The sequence below is a fragment of the Elephantulus edwardii genome, unplaced genomic scaffold, assembly GCF_000299155.1.
Source record: "Elephantulus edwardii isolate Elephantulus edwardi_28Jun2011 unplaced genomic scaffold, EleEdw1.0 scaffold00202, whole genome shotgun sequence".
Lineage (NCBI taxonomy): Eukaryota > Metazoa > Chordata > Mammalia > Macroscelidea > Macroscelididae > Elephantulus > Elephantulus edwardii.
Window position 1 is genome coordinate 1,732,635 of NW_006399952.1, and position 18,988 is coordinate 1,751,622.

General features: G+C 40.6%; 1 protein-coding gene across 1 annotated transcript in view; it reads left to right on the plus strand.

Annotated features, from left to right (window-relative positions):
• The window catches only part of DPYS (dihydropyrimidinase), a 128,382-nt gene that overhangs the window by 106,352 nt on the left and 3,042 nt on the right, over positions 1–18,988 (plus strand). Inside the window, exon 8 of the mRNA XM_006897168.1 lies at positions 6,941–7,148. Coding sequence (XP_006897230.1) covers positions 6,941–7,148 — 208 coding nt within the window. The remainder of the gene's footprint in view (positions 1–6,940; positions 7,149–18,988) is intronic.

Here is an 18,988-nt window from a genome sequence, read left to right on the forward strand (position 1 = left end):
TTTCACCTAATGGTATGCATAGGAAAGAAATAAATTACATCTGTGGAAAGAATTGCTGGAGAAGCTCAATGTCAGCTGTGAAAACTATGCCAGGTGCTGATTGTAGGACAGAGCACCATCGATTCCTATGCAAGTTCAGGCTCAAGTTGAAGAAATATAAAAATAAAAACTTTATATTTATATGTATATATATATTTGTTGATTGCCTTCGAGTTGAGCACGACTCATAGTGACCCTATGAACAAATGGCCTGAAGCCCCTCTACAACAACTGAGTTTCCAGAGGCGGGTTATTTAGGAAATGGTTGCCACTCCTGCTTCCAAATATAGATAGATAGATGATAGGTAGGTAGGTAGATAGATAGATAGAGTGGATAGACTGGTTAGATAGATAGATAGATAGATAGATAGATAGATAGATAGATAGATAGATAGATAGATGGGTATATATACATATCTATATCTATCATGCCCTTGGGAGGCTTAGTGTCAGTTGTACACGGCCTCTGGTGTCTTGAGGAGCCACAGATATGGAGAGATCCAGGTGCTTGTGGCCTTCTATTTGCCCCAAGTGGGGGTTGGCAGAGCGGACTTGCCAGTTAAGCTGGGGGTGTCTGGTTCAGAGTCTGCCAGCATTTGGGTGTGCTGTATAAGGGCTGTCTTTCATTGTTTTTGTTCAGACATTCGTCTAGGTCGTATAGCCCTGGTGTACAAGTTGCTGTACAGCGGTAACTTGTGATTGCTGTGAGGCTGAACACTGTGACGCTGATGTGTCAAATGTGTTAATGGTCAGTTTACCCAATGCGAACAGAGAGTGGGGTGGAGCTCCCCGATTAAAACAAGCTTGGAAGCAGGAGCAGCATCCTCTTCCATAATAGCTTGCCTCCAGAAACCCTATGAACCTGGAGAGAGGATGAGAGACACCCAAGCGTTGAGGGCTCTCCTTCATAGGGTCACTATGAGTCACCTGCAACTCGACGGCACTTAACAACAACAACATATATATAAATACTGTGTGTGTGTGTGTGTGTGTGTGTGTGTGTGTGTACAGAGAGAGAGAGAGAATAGTTTGTTTTTAATTTAATTTTCTATTGTTTGTTGTGCTGTGGCATCAACTCTGACTCACAGCAACCCTATGTACAACAGCTCTGAACCCTGCTCTGGCTTGGGTCAATAGATGCCTAATAGCTTATTCAAAGATGTTGCTTGCTGTTAGGTTCTGTTAACTCTGAATCATAGTGATGCTGTGTGCAACAGACAGAGACTCTGTCTGCTCCTTCACCATCCTCACAGCCTCACCAATGTAAGCCCACTCCTGCAGTCACTGTGTCAGTCCCTCTCACTAATTACTGTAAAGTTGTTGTGCTTCAAGTGTTCAGTAGTTTGGGCAATTTTTGTGTATAGAGCTGAGTTCTGTTAGATTACTGCCTAAAATAGAGTTTTATGATTTAAGATTTTTTTCCTTTTTCCCCATCCTAATCTTATTCTTCAATATCTAATCCAATATGTTGTTGTTATATGCCATTGAGTCACCTGTGACTCATAGCGACCCTATGTACAATGGCCCTAACCTCTGGTCTATACTTTGCCAATTTTATTGTGTCTGACACACTTATCCCCATTATCCCAGTGACTGAATCAATCCACCTCATCGAGGGTTTTCCTCCCCTGCACTGTCTCTCTACCCCCAAAAGCATGATGTCCCTCTTCAAGGACTGATCTCACCTTGCAACATGCCCAAAGTATGTCAGACGAAACTTCAGAATCCTTGCCTCCAAGGAGCAGGCTGGCTTCACACTCTCTAGGACAAACTTGTTTGTTCTCCTAGCAGTCCATGGTTTATTCAATACTCTTCTCCAGCACCACAACTCAAAGACATGAATTCTCCGATCATCCCGAGTTATTGTCCAGCTCTCTGATACATAGCAAGCAATTGCAAAGACCATGGGCTGTATCATGTGCACTTTAGTCTCCAGACTGACATTGTTGTTCTTCAGTATTTTGGAGCGGTCTCTGACAGCAGATTTTCCAAGTGCAATTTGTCTTTTCATTTCCTGGCTACTGGTACCAATAGTGTTGATCGTAGAGCCAAACAAACTGAAGCATTCAACAATCTCAATCTCTTCACCATGCTGTCAATCTGCCCAGTGTTAAGAATTTTTTTTTCTTGATGTTGAGCTTCAATCTGTATTGAAGGCTGCAGTCCTTGACCCTCTACAGCAAGAGCTTCAGGTCCTCCTCAGTTTCAGCAAGCAGGGTTGTGTCATCTGCGTAACAGATTGTTGCGTCTTCCTCCAATCCTGATGTCACACTTCTCCTCATTAGAGCCCAGCCTCCTGGATAATCTGTTCTGCATACAGCTTGAAAAGATATGGAGATAGGACACATCCTTGATGAACATCCTTCCCAATATTGAACCATGCCTTTGAACAGTCAGTGAAATACAGATAAACATTTGTCTGGTATTCTCTGCTTTCAGCTATGATCCATCTAACATTAGCTATAATGTCCCTAGTGCCACAGCCTCTTCTAAATCCAGCCTGCATGTCAGGCAGTTCTCTGTTGATGTGCTGTTTTAGCCATTTTTGGATAATCTTCTACACAATCTTGCTTGCATGTGGTATCAGTGACACTTTTATGTAATTTCCACACACTGTCAGATCACCTTTCTTTGGAATGGGAACACATAGAGTTCTCTTCCAGTCAGTAGGCCAAGTGGCTGTCCTCCAGATTCCTTGGCACAACTTGGTGAGCACATCCAGGGCAGCCAGCATCTGTTTGTTGAAATATATCAATCGGTGTGCCATCAGTTCCTGGGGCCTTGTTTTTTGCCAGTTCTTTCAGAGCAGCTTGAACTTCCTTCATCACAACAAGCTCTTGCTCACACGTTGTTTCATGAAATTCTTCTGTTTCCACCAATTCCTTTAGGTACAATAACTCTGTATAATCTTTCCATCTTATTTTAATATATAGATTTTTATTTATTTTACTTTCTTAATTTGGCAGCCTTAATAATGTAACAATCTAGAAATACAAACCCAAGAGTTTAACTCCAAATCTACTAGTGTAGCTGTAATGCATAGAAAAGCCATTACCCAGATTATGGAAATGTTATGGTAGAGAATTTGTGATAGACAAAAAGTTCCTTTAACTGGAAACTCTGAAACTCATCTATATAGCTCCCTAGATTTATTATTAGGCATCATTAACAAAAACTCTTCAAAATTCAACTCAATTGCTGTTGAATTTGAATCAACTGATTCAAATAACTGATTCAAGTAAATGATCCTCAAGCAGAGTTTTAAAGGCTGTAATTGCACAGGATGAGCTTTCTCATTTTCCTCTCACATAGCAGCTGGTGTACTTAACTGCCTGCCTTTGGGTTGGCAGTGCAACTGCTTACCCACTAGGCCACCAGGCACCATCAAGTTGGTTGCAACTTGTAGAGATGCTGTGTGCAGCGGCAAGGAACACTACCTGCTCCTGTGTCCTAGTTGTTGAGCCCCTTGTCGCAATCACTGTACGTCTTCTTTTTTACTGACACTCTACCAATCATGAAATGCCATTATCTACTGACTCTCAAAACTCATTGTCATCAGGTAAAAAAACCACATGGTCACAGCTGACCCTCCATTGCGTTTCTGAGGCTGTAAATCAGGTGGGAGGAGATTGCCCATCTTTTTCCAGCTGCTGGTATGTTCAACTCGCCAGAGATCTTTAGGTCAGCAGTTAAATTCTCTACTCACTACACCCCTGTAGTTCCAGTCCAAAGTGCCTGTGACAGAGTTTTACCATTCTCACTTCTAAGGAGCATTCTTGCTTTGCTTCTTTTGAGACATATTTTCTCACTCCTGTATTTATACTTTTTTGAATTGTATCTTTGGTTACCAACTCATAAACTCATTCTAACAATCCTTTCAAAATGGTTCTCTATGTTTTACTTTAGTTATATTACTTAAAATTTGATCAGTTCCTCAGGTTTAAAATAATTATTGCATTTGTACCTATCTTCTATTTATTTAACCATCTCTGTATTAGAAACTTGGTTCCTAGAAAACAGGAACTAATGGAAATAAATTCTATAATATCTATAGAAAAAAATTTGGGGCATATTCTTGCCATGTGACTTAGAAATGCTACCCTAGGATGTTTAAGCTAGGAAAATCTTCACACAAAGAGTTTCTTCATGATTATAAAAAATTGAATAACAAATATTCAGTAGCAGATATGAGGATAAGCACATAGTGACCTATTTATAACATGGAATACTACTCAGCAATAAAAAGGAATAAACTCTTATTACAACAATTTGGATTAATTTCAAAAACATGCTAAATATTAAAAAAAATCCAAATAATACTGCATTATCCCATTTATATGATATTCTGGAAAAGACAGAATTATACAGAGGAAGAACAAGTGTTTGAGGTTAGAGTATAGGGATGGTATGGGAAAGTTTGGGAGATAAATTGTATTATTCTGTGCTTGATCATGGTGGTAATATCAGGAATTTACACATGTGCCAAAATCTGTAAAACTTAATATGAGGAAATTATAATTTTATTATCTGTTCATTTAAAAGTGGCAGGGAAATCTCCTTTTCATCAAACAAGTTTTATATTCTCTGACAGGTTTTTCACTTCCCTAAATTTCCGTTTATTTTCCTATAAAATATTATAAAGATGAAATGTAATGTTAGAATGTATAGTCTTGACATACAGGAGGCCCCTCTTTCTTTTCCTTGACAGATATTTCTTATCAAGGAGAGCTTCTGCTTTTTATTTTTATCTATGTTTGTTTGTTTTAAAGTTACTTGAATACCTCTTGGGAAACAGATTGGAGCCACTGAAAGGTTAAGCAATGTGGAAGTTTAAGTGGCATTGTCTGATTTTCATTTGTACAAGATCATCTGAGCAGCTTTGAAGAGACTAGATTGACAGTAGGGTAAAAGTGGAGATAGACTTCTGAAGAGATGTCAGAGATGATTGGTGAAATAGACGTGGGTGAGAGCAACTGAGATGATACAAGACAGGAGGCAGGATTAATGATTTTTGAAGGGAGAAGCAAGATTTAATAATTTTTGCAGAGAGTAGCCCAAAGGAAAAATAAATTTCAATTGACTCCTAGATTTTGGACTGTGGACCACGAGGTAGATGGGGTTGTTAGTACCTGAAATGGGAGCTCCAAGAAGGAGCTAATTTGAGGGGGTGGGTTGGAGTGGGCATGAATGAGTGAGAATTCTGTTTGACCCTGTTAATGCTGGAATCAAGAAGGCCGCTGACAATTGGATGGAGGACTTGAAGCCTCTGGCCAAGCTTGTCTTGTTATATTTAGGACCACAACACTTCCAGGAATTCAGGTAGGGATATGAGTCTCCAACGAGTAGCCCTTCCAGACTAGGGTTGAAAGAGCTCCCAGATGCTCTTATTTTGACCCAACCTTGAGGTTTTTCAGCAGAATATTTATTTTGGATCTATTTCCAAGGGAGATTAAAGACACTTCCACCAGGACCCATATTATGTTCATGTTTTTTACTGCTGTGAGATTAGGGAAGGAAGTACCCAGCATTTCCAAATTCCAGCCATCTACGTATTTGAATTCACCCATTATATTGCACCCATTATATAAGACTGGAAAGCATTAATTAACTATTGAGAGTGATGGTACATATGCAAAACTGAATATGCTAAGTAATTATCTTCCAACTTATTTGTTTTTTGTGGTCCTTAAATTTCCAGTTTTGTTAGAGACAAAGAGAAGGGGGAAAAAAGAAAGATTTTTTTCTTTGCTAACTGCGAGAGAAGCTCTGGTGGTCTAGTGGTAAGGAGTTGTACTGTCAACCCAGAGGCATACAGCTCGAATCCACTAGCTGCTGTACAGGAGAAAGATGAGCAGTCTGCCCTCACGTAATTTACAGCCTCTGAAAACTTGCTGGATGGTCAGTTATGAATAACTTTCAATTCAACTGTCCTGAGCAGCAACAACTACTAAGCAGGGTAGTGATTACTTCTGCCAGGGAATAGGACATGAGGAGGGGCAATGAGAAAGCTATAGTAGAAGCTGTGAAAAATTGTCATGTTTTAGAGATGGCTAGTGGATCATTGTGTTTTCATCACCAGACCCACCAGTGTTTAAACTCAGGAGCAACAGTGTCTCTCTGGAGACTAAGGTGCGCCTGATACAGGCCATGGTCTTTGCAATTGCTTGTTATGCATCAGAGAGTTGGACAATGACTAGGGAGGACAGAAGGAGAGTGGATGCTTTTGAGCTGTGGTGCTGGAGAAGGGTACTGAATGTACCATGGACTGCCAAGAAAACAAATAGATTCATCCTAGAGAGGGTTAAACCAGGCTGCTCCTTGGAGGCAAGGATTCTGGGGCTTCGCCTGACTTACTTTGGACATGTTGTAAGGAGAGACAGGTCTTTAGAGAGGGACATTATGCTGGGCAGAGTGGAGGGACAGCGCAGGAGGGGAAGACCCTCTATGAGGTGGATTGATTCAGTGCCAGGGGTAATCAGGATGGGTGTGTCAGAGGCGGTGCGGTTGGCGCAGGATAGAGCAGGGTTTAGGGCTGTTGTGCATAGGGTCGCTATGAGTCGGAAATGACTCGACGGCATATAACAACAACAAAATAAATTTTGTTCTTTAATAATATAAATAAAATCATTTAAAAATCTAAACATGAAAGAGAATGTTCTTCTACTCCATCGTCATTAATCACCCTAAAGAGTTCTATATGGGCTCTTTGTCTCAGAAAATGTAATTACTTTGTAATGAAATGTTAATGTCAAGCGCTATTCTTAAAGTCACTTGTTACAGTGATGAAGCGATGGCTTAATAGAGTTGCTAAATTTTCTTCTTAATCATTCTTCTTTTAATATTTTATCTTCATCAAAGGAACTGATGGTGATCTGGAACGTTCTTGTTTTTATAATCACAGAACTATTTCTGCAAAAACCCATCACCAGGCTGTGAACTTCAACATCTTTGAGGGCATGGTTTGCCACGGGGTACCTCTGGTGACTATTTCAAGAGGCAAAGTGGTATATGAAGCTGGGATTTTCAGCGTCACACCAGGAGATGGGAAGTTTATTCCTCGAAAGCCATTTGCTGAATACATTTACAAACGAATCAAACAGAGAGATGCGGTGAGTGTCTACAGGGTGCCTGACCCCAGGCTGGTTGTTGTGACATCACTTTCTAACCTATGCTTGAGGCATCAGGATGATTGGGAGATTACAGAGACCACTTTGCAAAGAAAAGAATCCATAGGTAGATGCATTTTCCCTTGCAGAATGGTGCTTGTTTTTGTAATTTCCTGTTGGACCAAGTCAGGTGTTTCCAGGCAAATTCAGAACCTTTGGGAGCCTTTTGGAAAAGCCTGGATCCTTCAAGAAGTAAATACCCAGATGGGTGGATATAGATGCAGGGTTTTTGTTTCAGGAAATACTTTCAAGAAAAACTAGTGAGAGAGCTAGAAGACAGGGAGAACCTTTAGATTGCATTGCATGTCAGGAGGTAAGAAAGAGATGAAACGAAAATGTTAAGTGGAAGCTTGCTAGATAGATGTCTCCATAGAATCCTTAAGGAAAGCCTCCTTTCTCTCTGAAATAGTACCCTCTTATAAGTCCCTGGGTGGTATAAATGGTTCACCCTCTTGGCTTCTAACCTAAAGGTTGGAGGTTCAAATCTACCCAGAGGTACTTTAGAAGAAAGATCTGATGATACACTTCATTAAAATCAGCCGTTGAAAACCCTGTGGAATGTACTTCTGCTGTGATGCACATAGGGTTCCTACTGCTCAGAGTGGAAGCTGTGGTGGTGGTCATACCTCTGTGAGCTCAGTCATTGGCTGGGAGCAGCAATAGAAGGTATGGCCTTAGTGCAAGTAGAGTAATGGCATTCAGAGCACAGGTGGGCCTTTGAAAATGATACCTCCTATAATCTGTAATGCACCTCCTTAAGGCCTCCTCAAAAATGGTGACGTTTTAGGGTATGATCTAATTGTAAATTCAACCCTGACCTCTGGCTGTGTAATCATGAGCAAGTTTCTCTGACATCCTTGAGCTATTTTCTGGACCTGTGTCCAATGAGGACAGTGTTTCCTCTGTAGCAAATTGCTGTGAGAATCAAATGAGATTTAAAATGTATACTAGTCAATAAATGTGAGTTCTGTTTCTTTTTTTTTTCTTCTTTTGATGTCTGTGTTTATTATAAAGGCTCCAGTCTCTAGTTAATGACTATTATTATAAAATATTGCTCTTAATATATTCAGGACTCTCATATACATTTGTTGAGCTCACACAGTGCTTTCAGTGTTTAAAACTTTATTTTATAGGTTAAAAGATCAAAATATTTCAGATAAAAGTATCTAGATTTATGGATCTTTTGAGTGTGGGGATGGGGTATAGGGTCAATTGACTAACCAATAGTCTCAATGAATAAGGAAGACTGAAGAATTGTAGCCATTGAATTGTGGTGTTGAGGAAGGATTTGAATAGAAAGAATAAACAAATCTGTCTTAGAGAGAGTGCAAGCTGAGTGCTTCTTAGAGACAAGGATGTTGACACTTCTACATATGTTAGACATGTTATCAGGCTATGTCATTCTTTGAAAAACACATTATGCAAAAAAAAAACCAAAATGTGAAACAAACAAAAAAGACATTATTTTTGGAAAAGCAAAGGGTGGATGAAAGGGAAGAAGATCTGCAATGAGATGGATGGATTGACACAATGAATGCAGTGAATGGACTTGAACATGGTGGAGATTATGAGTATGACACAGGATAAGGCAAGGTTTTGATCTATTGTTCGGAGGATCTCGGTGAATTGTAGTCACCTTGATGGTGATGATAACAGTAAGGTCACCATGAGTCAGAAGGGACTCAGTTGTGAAGGGTCTTTAGAGTTTCATTTTGAGTTGGGATTGGAACCTAATAGCAAAAATAACTGGACAGTGGGGTGAAGAGGAAGAAGCACAACCTCACATGATCTTCAGTTCCACAGGGCAAGAATATACCAGCACCCCATGACAGAGCCCCTGTGGAGGGTATAGTCTTTTGGTTTCCAACAGGCTTCCCGCACTGATGTTACTTGTCTAACCATGTAGACATGAGAGCTTTTAACATTTGAATTAGTTGCAAGGATCTTCTTTCTTCTTTTCAATTTTCAAACACTCCTCTCTTTTCCCAAGTCTCTAGCTGTTGAGTTTTTCTTTTTTCTTAACTCATTCCACTTGGGTCTTGTAGTCTCTTTGATTTCTTCTTTGATGTCTTCTGAAAACCTTTTACTCGTGGCTTCTCAGAGTCTGTTACACAAGATGCATCCAATTTTAGACCCTTTGCAAAGCTTTGATGAAGTAAATAAGTGCTGTGGAACATATTATGTTCTCAGGAATTCAGCAAATTCTTTATATATGAGATGTTTAAGTCAGAATAGGTGATGTTTAGGTCGCAATAAATTTAAATTTTTAAATGCTAACAACAAAAGGTGACAGGCAGGTAGTGAGGTTAAGTATTATGTTCCTGAACAATTAACAGCAATACTAACTTTCACTAGTGCTTACTGAATGCAAAGCCCAATGCTCTGGGTTCTGTCATGATGGCTTCCTTTGAAAAAAAATGCCAAAATCACATACCTAGTATATGACAGGACCACGTATGTAAACCATGTGTAAATCCTGGTTGTCTGACTTACAAAATTATGTACTCAAGGAGTTCACTATATTGAAAATTCTAAATACTGAGTTAAATGAAAAAATAGGTGATAAATTGCTCAGTATAAGGTTTGGAAAAAATAGCTATTTCTGTCTAGTGGCAAGGAACCGTACTGCAATCCTGAATGCACATCGTTCGAATCCCCAGCTCCTGCTGGGGAGAAGGATGTGCAGTCTCCTCTTGTGCAGCTAACTGCCTCTGAAAACTCTCTGGAGGGTCAGTTGTGGGTTGATTACAACTCAGATGCACACAACGACAACGACCCCCAAAACGTCTTAATTTGAATTAATGACATTGATGGAAGATAGTTCATTCATGAGGTTGAAGTATTAATCCAAGGATGAACAGAGAAGGATGGATTTAGACATCCCAAAGAGATCGATTTGACAGAAATGATTGACAGATTATCACACTGGAAGAGGACCCAAAGTGACACTGTTCCTGACATCCAAGTACCACCACTAGGGACGCTAGACTAACAGGGAACACATGATAAATTGCATTGTCCTAGTCTTCCTCCTGTATTTTGGCAGTAGATATTTTCAAATGATGAATATAATTTCTCCATTTCAAATTGTAGTTTTGTGATTTTTGTTTGTTTGATTTTACTCTTCCTCAACTTCATAGAATTTATGTCAATCTCCATTTTAAGATTTGAGCATAGATTCTGTGAATCCTTTTCCATTTTCAGTATTTCCGTTTGATAGAAGGAGCCCTGGTGGCATAACAGTTAAGCACTTGGCTGCCAACCAAAAGGTTGGTAGTTAGAACTCAGCCCGCAGATTGTTGGGAGAAAATTCAGCTTCTGTAGAATTCACAACCTAAGAAACTGTCTGTAGGGTCACTGTGGGTCAAACTCAACAGTAATCTAACAACATCAACTTTTTAGTCATTTCAATGTATTGATTTTTTCCCCTGATAGAGGATCTAAATTGCATGGGAGGAGATTGCCCATCTTTCTCCCACAGGGAAGCTGGTGGGTTCAAACTACTTGCCTTTGAATTGACAGTGTGACTCCTTCCCCGTTCTAAATGCTAACTGACTGCCAGACACTACAATGAGTAGTTCATAGTCATCATTTCTCTTAATCTGCACCACGAGCCATAGTGTTAAATAATAACTGTTAGATATTGCTAGATACTATCTGACTAATGAATAAGAATAACAGGGGAAGAACTTGGACTGCCAAGAGAATAAAGAAGTCTGTCCTGAAGAGGATGAAACCAGTTTGCTCCTTGGAGGCAAGGATTTTGAAGCCCAATCTCACATACTTTTGGCATGTTACCAGAAGGGACCAATCCTTTGAGAAGGACATCATTCTTGGAAGGGTGAACGGTAAATGCAAGAGAGGAAGACTCTGGCTGAGATGGATTGGCACAGTGACTATAGGGTCAAGTGTGTCTGAGACTGTGAGATGGGCTCAGGATAGGACAATATTCAGCGCTTTTTTTATAGGGTTGCTGTGTGTTGTAGTCAATTCAATGGCATAACAACAACAATCATCCTTGGTTTACACAGTAGAAAGCTGAATCTTAGCTAAGGGATGGAATTTTCCCTGATTTGAGCAGTAAGTAAACAGCAGAGCCAGAATTTGTTATTAAGACCTTCCTGATCTCCTCTACATGGTGCATTCTCTGTAGAGATAGAAAAGAGGAGAAAAGGATTATAAAGATCAGATAATGGGGAAATGTGTTATTAAATTTTTTTATATGTGGGAGAAAATATAAAATAAATTGGACAAAATAGGTTTTGAGTTATTGAAGAGCCTTTCAAGATCCCCTGCCTTTCCCACTACCCAACCTTATACCCTTATCCCAACCTCTCGGTTGGACAAAAACAACTTATAAAATAATATCGCACTAACGTTATGGAAAAGAGTTGTTAGGAACCCTGGACTTGAAAACCGTTATTTAGAGTTCTTGCTTTGGTTTTCATTTACAATACTCACATTTCCTTGTGAGTGAAGATAAAGGTTTAAGGCAACCAGTATGCTTTGTAGGATTTCTCCTGCTCACTTATTTTCCTCCTCAAAGCAATTAATCATTTCTCAGTCCGGACTATCAAAGCAGAGATAACAGAGATACATCAAGGTTGGCCAGCTCCAGGATCCTCTGTCTCCCAGCTACAGTATTAGTTTCTTAAGGGAGACATCTTATTATTTTTTTTTTCTGCCCTGAACTTGGCACATCGTAGGTGTTTGATAAATGTCTTAACTGCTAAAGGAAATAGAGGCTCTATGTCATTTCAGAGACACATAGAAGGGAATTTAAATAAACATACCCTGAAGATTGCCTCCTGTCCCATCCCAAATGAGATTGTCTGTGAGTTTGATTCTTCTCCGTGATTTTATTATTTAATAAAGTCTATCAGCTTGAGGCCAGGCAGCTATCACTGTATCAGAAGTTGGACAGAATTTCAAAAGCAAGAAAAGACATTTTTATTCAATTTCATAGCTTTGGGGAATTGTTAATTAATTAACTTATCTTAAAAGTTAAGCTGATTCCCCTAAGGGGAAAAATTTAAATCAGGAGATGAGCCAGAAGATTCTATTTAATAAATAGAACATAATAAAACATATATCTCACATCAATATAAAAGTCTTCTCAGAAAGCGTGCTGGGAAATGTAATGAAATATAAACAGGGAAGAAAGAAGGTAACAACACCTTATATGTTCAAGAGAACTGTAAAAAACACAAGTGAAGTTACATACTAGAAATTCTTCATCAAAAATATAGCTCTTTAAACTCAAATGGGTTGAGACTTCTAGAATTTGTATCAGTGTGTGCTTAAAGTGTTATAATTTCTACCAAAATTTGAAGTATAGACATTCTTCAAGTCACCTCTTTTTCTCTCTTTTTTAAAAAAAATAATAAGCAAACTCAACTTATTCTGGAAAACTGCAGTCACATTGAATTTTATAGGGAAACAGGAATAGCTTCATGCAGCAATGCACAGAATACTGTTGCCAAAGCTTTTAAACTGGGCTATGTCTTTGCAACTATAAGCATAATTTGCCTTTCAGATCAGATAAAATTGAGTGGATGGCTGATCTGGTCCTTGAAATGCAAGTTCTTGGATTCTGAAATAACAGTTTGTCAATGTCTTTCTCAATGTGGTAGCTCAGAAAAAAATCATTTAAGGCACGTCATCAACTGTCACAGAATCTCGTTTTCCTTAGATTGATTGCTAATAATAAGAAAATGTAATGCAAGTGCTGGAGCTGTCTCATGCTGGCTTGTGAATGACACTTTCTGAATTTTCCCTCTGTCATGTCACTTTGGTCACTTGAAATCAGCCATGGTGGGAGCGTTTACTTCACAGAAACCAGGGCTTTGGGGGGTTGAAAGGAAGACGGTAAGGGTTGATATTATTGTTATATGCCATAGAGTCGGCATCAACTCATCCTCTAGTTGGTTTCAGAAGCTATAAATCACATGAAAGGAGATTGTCCCCCTTTCTCCCACAGGGCAGTTGGGGGATTTGAACCACAACAAATATATTGCCTTTTGTACTGGCAGCACAATTCTTTATGTTAAGCCAACAGAGTTCCCTGAAGGTAGGTAGAGCTGGTTAGTAATGTTTACTAGAATAACACAGAAAGGACATTAGCAAGTTTTACCTAATCAATGTTCATTTAGTGTATATTTGTTGTTGTACCATTTGTGTTGTTGCTGTTCAAGTGCAAAAGAGTAAGGATGTCAATTTAATGGCTAAGCTGTACCTGCCCAAGGCATGGTATTTTCATTGGCTTCATATGCTTGGGAAAGCTGGACAAGACACAAAGAAGACTGAAGACTGATTAAAGCCTTTGAGTTATGGTGTTAGTAAAGAGTATTGACTATCCCATGGACTCTAAGAAAGAGAGTAGAATAGACACATATGTCTTAGAGGAAGTGTAACACGGAGTCTCCTTAGATGCAAAATTGGTGAGACTTTGTCTGACTTACTTTGGCATGATATTAGGAGGGGCCAGTCTGGGAAAAGTAGAGGGGTCGGCTAACGAGAGGACTTTGAAGAAGATGGCGTGACACTCTGACTGCATCTAAGGCATTGAAGCTTGGCACGGATCACGAGTCCACATGGCATAGGTTTCTGTTGTCCATAGGGTTGTTATGAGTTATTGTCAATGTGATGACACCCAACAATTTATACATATTTAGTGAGTTTTTAAATTATTTGTCTCATGCAATTTAATTCTTACAGCAGTCTTCTGAGTTAAGCCCTGCTATTTCTATTAGGACACTGAGTCCCAGAGAAGTCATAAAGTCTTCTTAGTGGCAGAGTCAGGACGCAAACCTGCCTGCCTGCCTCCCAAACCAATCACTTTAACTTCTATCACTATGATGCGGTATCAGAGTTTACCACTATTTAGACATATGACTATTCAGATGACTATTCAGGTGCCTTAAATTATTACTCATCCTCAGGAGTATCCTGCCAGCATGCCACTCTCTTCTACTTGGGATACGGTAGACCCTCAGCTTGGCAAATTTACCAGGAAAGCCAGCCCTGAAATGAGAGGGCCATGTCCTTGAGATACAGCTCACAGAATATTTTGAAGAGTAAATGCAAACACAAGGTGGATTGTAAAACATTTATAAAAATGCAGATTCTTAACTGTTACACATCTTCAATATATAGCTAGCGATCTCAGTCTTCTTACCAGTAGGCCACTAGAGAGGGGAACACAATTAAATCCATGATGATAGCATAGGAAGTGATTTGTGTCTTGGTGATTGACCATCCCTGGATAGCACAGTTCACTGTGTACTGAGAATCCTCTAAATTCTTGAGGGCAGTCATGAATTTCATTCCTAGGAACTTGCTGTGAACTTGCTAGGAACTAGAATTCTTTTGTACTATTTGATGTTGAACCTGTTATGATATGTTTGTTGTTATTGTTATATGCCATCGAGTCAACCATGACTCATAGCAACTCTTTGAACAATAGCTCTGAACTCTGTCCTATCCTGAGCTGATCTCACTGTCTCTGACACATTTGCCCCTATTGCCACAGTCACTGTGTCAATCCCACCTCATCTTCCTCTGCTGTGCTGACCCTTCATGTTCCAAGCATTATGTCCTTCTCCAGTGACTGGTCCCTTCTGGCAACATGACCAAAGTACATGAGATGGAGCTTTACAATCCTTGCCTCTAAGGAGCAACCTGCTTTCACTATCTCCATGACAGACCTGGTTGTTCTCTTTGTAGCTCATAGTATGTTCAGTATTCTTCTCCAGCACCACACAGCTCAAAAGCTTTGATTTTGCTCCTGTCATCTTTAGTCATTGTCCAGTTCTCTGATGCATAGCAAGTCATTGAGAAGACCACGGTTTGGAATAGGTGCACCTTAGTCTCTAGGCTGACATTGTTGCTCCTTAGCACTCTGGGGAGGTTACTGACAACAGACTTTCCCAAAGCAACTTATCTATTGGGTTTTTGGCTCCTAGTGCCAACAATGTTGACTGTAGACCCAAACAAGATGAAATTGTTAACAACCTCCATCTATCTTGATGCTGCCTATTGGCACAACGGTGAGATTTTTGTTCTCTTGATGTTGAGATGCAATCCATATTGAAGACTGCAGTTCTTGACCTTCTGCAGCAAACACTTCAGGTCTACTTCAATTTCAGCAAACAATGCTATATTTATTGATGATACATCAAGGTCATGGGCACTAGCATATCAGTACCTCTTTTGGGATGCAGGAATTCTTCCCTGTTGGTTTTGCTAATCTCAGACTCTCACATCTTACCACTATACTCTCTGCAGACAACACTGCAAAATTTCTATGAACTTCTAACTTCTTCTCTTCATGTTCAGTTAACCAAAAAAGCACATCTACGGTTGGTCTTGACTCGACAGTACACAACAACAATGCTGATTGGAAATAATGTTTGTTCCCAGTACTGCATCGTGTGATACAATTCTCAGTTTTGTCTTTTCTATTAACTCATCACCGTGAACTCAATTCTTTCCTCCATAAAATAAAACCACTATGAACTAAAAACTTTTCCCCTATCAAATAAAACCACTAGTGCAAAGGGCCATCTCTGTCCCCTATTTAGGACTGCTTTTCTTACATTATTTTACTCTCAGGCCATTTTATCTGATTGGGATGTCATCTAACTGGAGTGAAAGAACTGCTGGCTAGTCGTGTCCCCCCAGCTCTGACCAATCCATACTGAAAAAGACTTGTAACAACCCAGTCAATCTTTTTGAAGATGTGTTTCTCAGGACACTAGTGTTTCCTGAGAAAGCTGTCAATTGATTTTAGATAGTATCACCTTTGAGGTATTCTGTTTTTTAATACCATGTTAAAGATTCTTAGAAGTCTTACAGTAAAGAAATTCTTTCATGTAACAAATGATTATTTAACAGCAAGTTCAGGGATAGCTGTTGATCACCATCGAGTCAGAGCTGACTCATAGCTGATCCTCCAGAGGGTTTTCAGAGGCAGTTAATTGCACCGGAGGAGATTGTCCATCTGTCTCCACAGAGCATCTGAAGGATTCAAACCACATGCCTTTGGGTTTGCAGCCCAACTCCTAACTGCTAAGCCACCAGTCACCCCATGAAGGGATGTTGTTGTTGTTGTTAAGTGCCATCGAGTCGTAGGTGGCTCATAGTGACCCTATGAACAAAAGTCCTCAACAGTTGCATGACTTTCATTCTTTCTCCATGTTAGTAGGGTTTCCCGAGGCAAGATATTTCAGAAGTGGATGCCACTCCTGCTTCCAAGCTTGTTTTATCCAGGGAGCACCACCAAACACTGTCCACCTTAGGTAACCATTATCGTATTTGACATGTCAGTGTCACAGTGTTCAGCTTCACAGCGACCACAAGTTGCCTCTGTATGGCAAGTGGACACACCAGGGCTAGACAATCTGTAAAACAAACCATGAAGCAGCCTCAGCAACCCCAGAGCTTAAATTATACATCTACTTTAGTCACCGTCTGGGGTGCTCCAGTTCCTGCTCTGCCTAGGATGCTGAGAACCCTCCTTGTCAAGGATCCTAAGGTCAAGAATCCAGTTGGATGAAGGAGTCAGGAGATCTGTGGCACAATCAGAGATTAGAATTTGGTCATCATAGCACATGAATGCTTTTAAACCCAGGACGCCGCGACCACCAAAGAGATAGTGTAACTAAGAGGAGAAAAGGCAATTAAGACAGAGCTCGGGGGCTCCCAAAATGAGAAGTTGAGAAGAGAAACCAGGACTGTATCTTAGAAGCCTGAGCACTGATGAGGAAAACCAAGAGACCGGAGTCATTGAAGGCAAGAGGAGTCCAGGTTAGCTTGGTGCAACATGGAACCCTCTGTTTCATCACTTTGATTTTTCTGTGAGTTTTATGCTGTGTGAATGTAATTTGAGCTTTAGTTGGGAGAATGACGGTGGAGTCCATGTTGTTGCTGCACTCATCCTGGGTTCCAAAGAAGCACGCTTTATTACCAGCCCAACCATGAGGATGGCCTCTTGGCACTAAGCTCTGGTATCACCAGCTGCTGGGGCCCATGTTGGGGTGGGATACTTCACATGTCAGATGCAGATTTGCCACTGTCTCTAGAAAAATGAGCAAGACTAGTTAGAGTGGCAGATTAGTCCTACTTAGAAAACAAATATGCCATTGAACGTCTAAGTAACAGCAGGCACCATTTAAGATTCTGCAGTGTCATTGCCCTTAAATCCCATTACGCTGAAGACCTACTGACCTTCTGAAATGCATTGCGTCCACTGCCAGGGAGGATAGGTAGTACAAAGATGAACGAGATGGGAATCTGGCCATTGAAGAGCTTATGTAACCCACTTCTAAAGAAAATAAGAAAAGGTTAAAAATGCTGGGAGGCTTGAGACGAGAACTTAAATACTCTTTGATTCCTGTCGACTTATCTATCAAAGGGGGTTTTGAAGTGTGAGGAAGACAAAGACTCCTGAGAGAAGGCTGGTTGGTCTGTGAAGAGGCAGTGTGGACAGGAGTGGCTGTCTTGCCATGCTGTCCTGACAGGAAACCAGGCCCTCCCCACCCCAGAATCTGGGGAGGTTTGAGTTAGGTGGGGTGTGGACGAGACCACGGTGGGCCGATGACGAACCTGTGACAGTCAGCATGCCCAGAGTGCCCGGGAACACTGCTAATGCAATGACTACATGATTGGAGAGGGGTTCTCAGACAACCTGGTGATTGGAGAGATACCGGCCAAAGAGAGACTACAACCTGGAGAGCAATAAATGGGGATGTACAACAAAGGAGAATGAGGGGAGCTCAGTCAGTCCAGGCCAGGCATCCCACATGAAGAGGAATGGAAGCTTAGATGGAAAGCCCCTCCACCATGTAGCCCTCCATCTTGGATAGGAATTCATGGACTATTTACTGAGTGCTTGTTCTGGAGGAAGGTGTTCTGGTCCATGGAAGCTGTACTGTTAACCTATAGTGGACATCCCCCTCGTGTTCCAATCCATCAGCAGCTCTGAAGAACAAACATGGGCAATCTCCTTTTGTGTGGTTTCCAGCTTTTAAAAACCCACTGGATTGAATGAGAATGATTGCATTCATTAAACATAACGCAAATGAAGAATAACATCAAGCACAATGTATATGAACTTTGTAAGCAAACCAATGTAAAAGAAAAATTAAAACAGCAACAACCAAAAAAACCTACCAGGGGGTCAGGTTGTAAGTCTCGACTTAACTGCGTTGTGTACTCTAGAGAAACAGAACAGTGTCATGGCCTCCAGTATCTAGGGGGAGACTATTCTGAGGTAAGAATAGGAGAGGAATGTAGACCGATTCCACAGAATCGGTTCTGTAGAACCAATTCCACAGAATCAGTTCTGACTCATGGTGACCCCATCTGTGCCAAATCAAGCCTGTGCTCCAAAAGGACTGACTGACTGCCCATAAATAGACCTGCAGGTATTTCTTAGAAACAGTTAATGAAAAACATATTGGGGGTACAAGGAGGTGAGGGTTGGGGGCAGAAGGGTGAGGATGGGCCAGAATGCAGTTGCAGAGCTGCACAGTTTGGTCGGTGGGGGGAGTAGGTGAAGGAAATGATGAGGGTCCAGTGGGAACCAGATGCTACAAAGGAATGACAAGCATTTTCCAATAGTAATTAAACCAACTGTCTTATTGATTTGGGAATTGGATACCGACTCTCTGGCTTCTTCATGCTGAACAGGGGCGTAGATGTAAAGGGGGGAAGGGAGGACGCTTTATCACGTTACTGGTGGTCTTGGGTTAAAGCTGCTTGCCTTCTTGCTCTGTTAGAAG